General features: G+C 43.6%; 1 protein-coding gene across 23 annotated transcripts in view; it reads left to right on the top strand.

Moving 5' to 3' along the window:
• Positions 1-8,334, top strand: part of celf2 (cugbp, Elav-like family member 2) — a 291,608-nt gene that overhangs the window by 275,396 nt on the left and 7,878 nt on the right. For 9 of the 23 annotated variants that reach the window (XM_017302941.1, XM_017302948.1, XM_008401608.2 and 6 more), the window contains 2 exons: positions 1,558-1,692; positions 5,148-5,276. In XM_017302941.1, coding sequence (XP_017158430.1) covers positions 1,558-1,692; positions 5,148-5,276 — 264 coding nt within the window. The remainder of the gene's footprint in view (positions 1-1,557; positions 1,693-5,147; positions 5,277-8,334) is intronic. The other 14 variants (XM_017302947.1, XM_008401609.2, XM_008401597.2 and 11 more) reach the window with 5 other exon arrangements.

The raw sequence follows: 8,334 nt of genomic DNA, 5'->3' as shown, positions 1-8,334 counted from the left end.
GCGCGTCATCGTTTGGACGATGCGCGTCATCGTTTGGACGAAGCGCGTCATCGTTTGGACGAAGCGCGTCATCGTTTGGACGATGTGCGTCATCGCAGGCGTTTCTCAACAGCCTCACCTGATTGGATCAAAGTTTTCTTTTTATATATTTATCTGACTCATTGTTACAACTTATTAAGCACTGAGACAAAATAACAACAGGCAAATTGTGGCTTCAAAACATTTCAAAATAAGAGCATCAACATAAATCACCGTTTTAATAGAGATTTTTCAGAGATTTTTATAATTAAAGCTAAATATTGATATTTATTACATCACTAAACAAAATTAAGTTTGATTACTGGGATTATGTAAAACTGATAAACAGTTAAAAACAATTAAAGAAATAAAAAATAACATTATTTAGAAAATGATGTTGCTTAAAGTGGCTTTGGGACAAAGATGTGTCTGCTCCAGTATCCACACCTGCACAGAGTTTGCTTTACGTTTACTGATTTTCACTTAACCTCCTTAAAACAAGATCCAAAACCAAAACTGGCCAAGAAGTTATTTTCTAATAACATATTTATAATTATAAATCGGGTCTATTATTTCTTTAGACTTTAAAGAAGCTTCAGTACCATCTAGTGGCTGATTTGTAGATTGCAACAAAAAGCACCAGCACCATCTGGGCTACCGTAGAAAAACAAACATTAAACCTTAAAGTCCTCTTTACTAGCCCACCTTAATTTATGTCCATCATCTCTAAGACACTGTAAAACAGATTATTGGATAAAAATTAAAAAGTAGAAAATATTTTAGCACCATCTAGTGGTGGAATTGTAAATTGCATCCCCAACAAAAGAACCAGTAAATAACTTTGAGATATTTAGGGAATTGAGCCCTCATGAATTTCACACGATCTAGATGTAAATAGTTTTTTATTAAAGGTTGGTGTAAATAATCCTGTGCTGGCCAGAAACGTTGATGGTTGTGTTACTCAGACGCCTGCAAATCCTAAAATTATCTCAGAAATCTGATTAATCTGCCTGGAGCTTGATGTGTTTCCATGTGCCGTGTATTTTAATTGGTTGTAGCTGCAAATATTGGAGCAAAATGACCTCCAGGAGTTGAATTTTTAAAGTGATATAATAGACTGCAGAGCTGCAGAAGTGTTTTAGAAAAGGTTAGCTTCCTCTCTGGGTTTCTGAGGCCCCTCCGCAGGGTTTTAATCGAGGGCTGTTGAAAGAGAGAAACATAAGTTGAACTAAATCACTCTGATTATTTCTGCCTCCAGAGCAGCTCTGCCTGGGAGAAACACACCAGGACTAAACACTACAGCAGCTGCTTTTACTGATTCAGGCCCGTTTGGGACTTATTAGTGAATTCAGCTGCTGCAGTGTTTACCTTCACACTCTGAAGCAAAGATTTGGTAGTTTGTTTGAAGAGGAAGCAGAACGCAGCTTGTTTCCAGGTGTATTTGTAGGGGAATGCGCGCTCTCCGGTGGTCACCTCTGTCCCGGTCCGGCCCAGCGGTCCCCCAGCTTTGACACCACCCTCTCTGGCTCCTCTCTCCAGGTATGAGCGCTCTGCAGTTGCAGAACTTGGCCACTTTAGCGGCAGCGGCGGCGGCGGCCCAAAACTCAGCCAGCCCCTCCACCGCAAACCCCCTGTCCTCCAGCGCCGCCTCCCTGGGAGCGTTGGCCAGCCCAGGTAACGCCGCAGCCGCTCGGCTCGGGCGGGCCGCCCAACGCCGGCCTCCGCTTTCCGCTGTCACCATTTGTCACTTCACGACCCTGGCACGCCGGCCAAACCATCAGCTCCACCCATCGCCATCGCTCCGGTCTTCATCCGTGGTGTGTGTCCACCTCACCCTAACGGGCGCCGTGTTGATGTCATTGGCCTCCTTGCGTCCTGTCTTCCAGCATCCTGTGGCGTGTCGTCACCCCATCATGCGGGCGTTGCAGATGTGTGTGCATGAGCGTTTGCCTAAATGTGTGTCAGGTTCAGGTGTTTCCACCTCCATGTTGTGTTTCCAGATGTCTCTCAGGCTGTTGTTCCCCGACAGACGGGGTGCGTGTTGATAACGTCCGCCTCGTAGATGTGGGTTTGAACGCAGCAGGTTGTCTCGGGTTAAACACCACCATCTTCAGATTTCCTTCCTCCTCCGTCTCTCCTTGTTGCCCTCATCTTCTGCTCCTGCCCTCTTTTTGACAAGCTCCCTGTTTCTGCTCCATCACCCCACCCTCTCATGTCGGCTCGGCCTCGCTCCAGCAGCACCCTCTCAGCAGAGCATGAATATGAAAAACCAGCCTCCTCCTCCTCCTCCTCTTCCTCCCTCAGCCGCCACTCTTCCTCCTCCTCAACGCTCACGCTGCTCCAAATGCCCGTTCTTGTCTTGTCTCTCCTCCTCCTCCTCGTCTCGCTCCTTCTCTCCATACTTTTCGCCTCTTTCTCTCTCTGGTGCCAAATGTCACTCCAACCTTGAATATTACACACTCAGGTTGAGGTACTTGCTGTGAATGAGTGCTGCTGTACTGCATGTGTCAATGAAACTGAAACGTCACTCTAGTTTGATAAATATAGACCGTTCTGCATGGAGACAGGCCAGCGTCTTTGTTTTGCAACGTGTGCTGACATAATGCTCCCTCTGCCACACCATCTCCTAATACATTCAGCGGCAATCCTGCTTTGTTGGCAACGCTTTGATGAGATGAAGGGTAAATGAATAGATTCAATCTCTGTTATGTTTTGTCTGGAAAGGAAGGAGGTCGCGAGCTTTGTGCACCACGTTTCCCTCCATCTCACCCTCCACCGTTGACATATCAGTGTCTCCTCATGTCTTTCTCCTGTGTTGACTTCATTTGTCTTGGTGATTCTTTTTCTTTTTGGATTTTCCAACTTATTTGAATCCAGACGTGTGAGGAAACATCATGTAAATTATTAAGGAACGAAACGATGGAAAGTGTCTGTGTGGACGCTTTGTTCCTGCCAGTTTGCAGATTCAGTAGCAGGAAAATGAAAGTACACCCCTGCTTTCTGCTAGGTCAAAATGATTTGAATATAAACGCAACTAAGTAAATCCCAATTAATTCACGCCATGCCAGGAAGGAAAGACACCAGCAGCAGTTGCAGCCCTTCAGTATGGAAACTCCAATGTTCTCCAGAGGGGAAAGTTATTTGTACTCGTTGTCGTTCGTCAACCAGGAATTGGGTCGCAGGTTCAGAGGTTTCTGACGCCCAAACGTCCCCCTTCTCAGTCACCACATCCAACTCCAGTCCAGCCAAAGGACTTGGTCCCTCCTGGACTGCAGGAACATGCCTGAAATTCATCAGGGGCATCAGGACAAAATGCCACCTCATCTGACTCCTTTCCAAACTCCTCACCCAGTCGACGTCCTGTGGAGGACATTCATTTCGGACTCTTGTATCCAGGATCTCGTTCTTTTGGTCATGACTCAAATTTCGTGACCACAGTTGAGGGCAGGAATGTAGTCTGACCAATAAATTGCATCTTGCATTACGGCAGGCCTGCCCTTTATCTCTGGTCCTGTTCACAACTTGGATGGACAGGATTTCTAGATGCATCCAGAGAAGGTCTGGTTTGGGGAACAGTGGATTTTGTCTCTGCTTTTTCTGCTGACTTCCTCTGGCCAAGACGAACTGGGGGCAGTTCGCAGCTGAGACGGAGATCAGCTACTCCAAGACCGGGACAGAAAAGGGTGGCCTGCCCTTTCTAGGTTGGAGGGAAGTTCCTCCTTCAAGTGGAGGAGATCAAATATCTTAGGAAGATTATTCCCGATATGCCAACCATCCAAAGCATTGATGGTCCAGCAGATTAGAGAAATGATCGCCATGACGATGAACCAGTACGGCTGTTTCAAAGGATTGAAGGACCAAGCTTCGCCTATCTAAAAACAAGATGGCAGCAGGTTAGCAAAGCTGCTTCTGCATAAAGAACAAGATGAGGCCAAAGAGATGTTGGCGAAAACAAGAACTACGAAGCACGGTGGTGGAGGCGTGATGGTTTGGGCTCATCCAGTTATTGGATGAACCATGAACCTCTCTACAAAACAAAGGATTTCAAAGTCAAATGTGAGTCCGTGTGTCTGGGTCCTGAACAGAACAACCATCCTGAACACATCAGGAGATCGTCTGCGTAAAACGTTACAACAGGAAAGGGGTGTACTTTCTTTTTACAATGGTTGCATGTCTGCTTTATAGAAAGGGACTTTTACATTTGTCTTATTCTTCAAATTAGGTTCAAAAGTTGCAATTCATTGTAAAAAACTGTTACCAAAGGTGTTACTTGTAGCATTTTGTCCACGTTAACTGATCTGCAATATTAGAATGTTTTTAGAACCATGTCAGAATCTAGAACTTTGGTTCCTGAACGATTCTGCTTCCGATCCACAAGGCAACAACCGCAGCGACTTGTTCAGACAACGCTAACAAGCCAGCTAAACACTTTGACTATTCCCTCATCTCTCAAATTTAAGACCTTTTAAGACCAGAACCATGGCAACATTTAAAGAAAGCTGCATGTTTTCTGACGCTCTACAGTGCCAGGCGTTTTGCACAGAAGTGAATCAATGGTGAAGATGAACGTCATTCCATCAACCGCCGATAAATTTCCACTTATTTCCATGACTGAGCCAAAAAGCAGCTAGCTAGCTAGCCAGCTATATTAGCATCTAGTTACTGTCTGCATGCGACTCAGAAAAATCCTGCAAGAAAAAAACAACAACATAGAAATTTAAGACTTTATAACCTTAATTTTAGATGCACTCACTTGAGACGTTTTAAGGATTCGTGGACGTTTGATTCTGTTCCTGCAACTTTCTCCAACATCTGAAAATGAAATGAGAACACATTTTTGCATGGATGCGCCATGATGGCTTTGAAGCATCTCAAGACTTCCAGTTGAATGAACGCGTCACATGGGATGAAAAAGTGCACATTTACACGATAAATCATTATTTTCACATGGCGGAGCACCACCTAATGTGAGCCTGACGTCATTAACCCTTCCAATGCTACACGTAGCACCTTAAAACCACCTACCTGTGTTTGTGGAGAGCTGCTGGATGTTGGATATAACACATCCACCTCTCTGTCTCCTCTTCTCCTCTTCCTCTCGCTCTCTCTCCTTCCTGTCGGTCTCCCAGCAGCAGGCACAACGGCCAGCTCCAACGCCAGTGCCATGAACTCTCTGACCTCTCTGGGTACCCTGCAGGGCCTGGCAGGCGCGACTGTTGGCCTGAACAACATTAATGCACTAGCAGGTAGCATCAACAGTGAGTATTCACCCTGCCATCAGCCACTCCACCCCAACGCCACCGCTGAGCAGAGAGACGGGGTTTGACTCATACCTCTACTTAACCAATATCTTATAAACATGACAAATCTGATTAGATTTATTTACAAACTGTGCTCAGGAGTTTGAGCTAGCATCATATTCGAACCAAGCGTCCCGCTCTGGTTCTTCCTGCTGTCTCTCTGGTTTATTCAAACCTTTTCCCAGCCAAACTTCCTCCTTTTAGCCGCAGACATCCCACCCATTAACCCATCCCCATTCCTCCATCGCTCCATCTGCTTCCTGGTTGCCACCCGGGTTGTGCTTGCTGTGAGCGTGCTGAAGCAGCTGCTGCTGAGTGGGACAGTCCGCCACAAGGTGGCGCTGTGTCGTTTTGCTGTTGTGTTTGCTGTTATTTCTGGGTTTTAAACAGATTCGCTAATTTTAGCTGTTTTCAGTCTGTAAAAAAAGATTGTTTTTCATGATAAATTTGCGTATTTTTAATTATTTTTGTACAGAATATTAAAATAAGACGTTTTTCACGTGTTAATGCATTTCATGAAATATTAAAATAGGCTGTTATAAGCGTCCAGATCGAGCTTCTAGTAGTCAGAGCTGTTAGCGATTTCACGTCAAAAACCACAAAATAAACTAATTCAAAGCATCACGCCAAACTGTTGAAGTTAATATTTTTTATATTTAACATTCATGGTTCAGTGAAATTTAAAAAGTAGTGAATTACCTCCAAAAGAAATTCAGATATTTTGAGATTAGTATCGGAAATTTTCTACAAAAACATGGAAATTTCTGAGCTCAAAGTGAAAAATTTGCAAGGAAAAACTTATAAATTTTGAGTTTAATTAATTCATGGTTGGAGTTTTGTGGCGCAACGTTGACAGATTTTTTAATGGGTCATTATTCACACATGATTTTAATTTAATTTCTTATTTAATGGAGACACTGCCGCTGCAAAGTGGTGGGTTTTTTACATTTGTGACAAAGTTTTGATTCTTTCATGCCTGCTGTGCAAAACACCTGGGTGGACTTAGCCCCGCCTCCGCCACTCAGCTCCTTCAGACTAGCCAGCAGCAATTAGCAAGCAGCTGGTGGAGCTGCTGAGCTCGTTATAGGAGGTAAAAGCGTAGTTAAAGGGTTAATAGAGGAGCCATGTTGGATGAGCTTCTTAAAGAGACAGAGGCCCAATTTCAAGGAACCAGGAAAATGATTCACCGCCAGGAGTCGGAATGTGAACCTAAAGTTGTAGTAGTGTTTTTTTGGATGTTTTTGGGATCTGGAGAAGGTAGACATTTCCCTGCAGGAGTCCGGCGGTACGTATCGAGCTCTTCGCGGCTCTTCGTGTCTCCTGCCTTCGACCTCTGAGCCTCTGAGCAGACGCAGCGCCTGGATCTTAATCAGAGCTGTTATGACAGCAGAGATCCCGTACTGCCGGCCTCTTCCACCACATTATTCTCCTCTGACCTTTCCCGCTCCTCGGCTGGAGTAGCTGTATCCGCTCTGTAAATCATACTGCAGCGCACACACACACGCCTGTCCTTCTAACCGAATGGGTCGCTTCCATTTTGCTTCCCATTTTGTCCCCGCTAACCCAGTCTCTCCTTTCGGTGCCCCTTTCCTCTTCCATCCACCCACCGCCACCAACTGCCCTCATTTAAACACATCTAGACCTTAATTGAATTGCAAAGGTCACCGGTGCAATTATCCCTGAATAAATGAGTGACCTATAATCCGGCGCGCTGCGGCGATAATTTATTTCACTGTGTCTGACGGCGAGGCGACAGGACGCCGGGCCGGTGTCAGACCTCCTCAGACAAGTTGGCCTCCGCCGTGATATTAAGCCGTTACAAGCAGCTAATGAGTGTTTCCGCTGCGTTCGCTCACTTTTAAACTCGCGCCGCACTCCCTTCAACCCGCAAGTGAGACGTCGCACGAAAGCAGATAATCGTCCCTTCAGCCCCCAGTTTCCTGAACATCAGCAAACATGGCTGCCGAACAGATGGCGACAGTGTTTGACTTTTAATCAATGTTCAGGACGGTTTTTTTATTTATAAAAAAGTTGATAAAAAGAAGTATTTAAAAATACAGGATTGCTATGAGTGAACTTTAGTCGTTTTATGGGCGTAGAATAATAATTAAATGATGACATGGATGTTCTTCCGTACTTTTGAACAGTTTAAAAATAAAGAAATTACATGCATTTAGTTTGAGTAACATTGAAAGCTACTTCAGAGTCAAAGATATTTATTGTAAAAATAGTTAATTAAATAAGTAAACCTTAATCTTCTTATGGATATTTAATGATTAATAAATGACATGATTTCTGTACTTCTGGCCAACATACAGCAAAATTACATACCAAAAATATTTATGTTGAATATTGTTGAACACTATTTTATGCTGTATTAAGTCCACAACATTTATACTAAGATTAAATAGTAAACCTTTGTCTTTTTATGGATACATAATAAAACTTAAATTATGACATGATTGTTCTTCCATACATTTGGACAGTTTAAAACAAAATTATAAGTAAAAAGCATTTATTTTGAACAACACTGAAAGCTACTTCAATGTGCAGCATATTCTGTAGTTTTAGTGATTAAATTTAAATCAGATTTTATTCCAATGTCATTTTATATTTTTAGAAATAAAAATAAAACTCCCTCCAAAGAATAATAGTTTCAAGCTACAATAAAAAAAAAGAATAATTTATCATTCAAAAATCTAAATATTTATTTGTGCATATGAATGTTTGTCTTCTATGGATGTGCAGAACTAGTTAATTGTTAGATATAATCTGTGTCAGATTCTGTAGTTCTGTCGGACATTTTGATTGTTTTGTGCCGTAGTTTGTTGTGGCGTTGATGTCGCGCCGCGGTTCGCTGCATGCTGCAGCTCTGGCCGTCACCAGCTGCTCTCATTCTGCCGTTTGAAACTTAAACTGTGTGCGTCTCGTCTTCGGTGTGTGTGTGTGTGTGTGTGTGTGTGTGTGTGTGTGTGTGTGTGTGTGTGTGTGTGTGTGTGTGTGTGTGTGTGTGTGT

Source organism: Poecilia reticulata, unplaced genomic scaffold (assembly GCF_000633615.1).
Source record: "Poecilia reticulata strain Guanapo unplaced genomic scaffold, Guppy_female_1.0+MT scaffold_125, whole genome shotgun sequence".
NCBI classification, from domain to species: domain Eukaryota; kingdom Metazoa; phylum Chordata; class Actinopteri; order Cyprinodontiformes; family Poeciliidae; genus Poecilia; species Poecilia reticulata.
The sequence above is the reverse complement of the archived record's forward strand: the minus strand, read 5'-3'. Positions and strand labels throughout refer to the sequence as shown.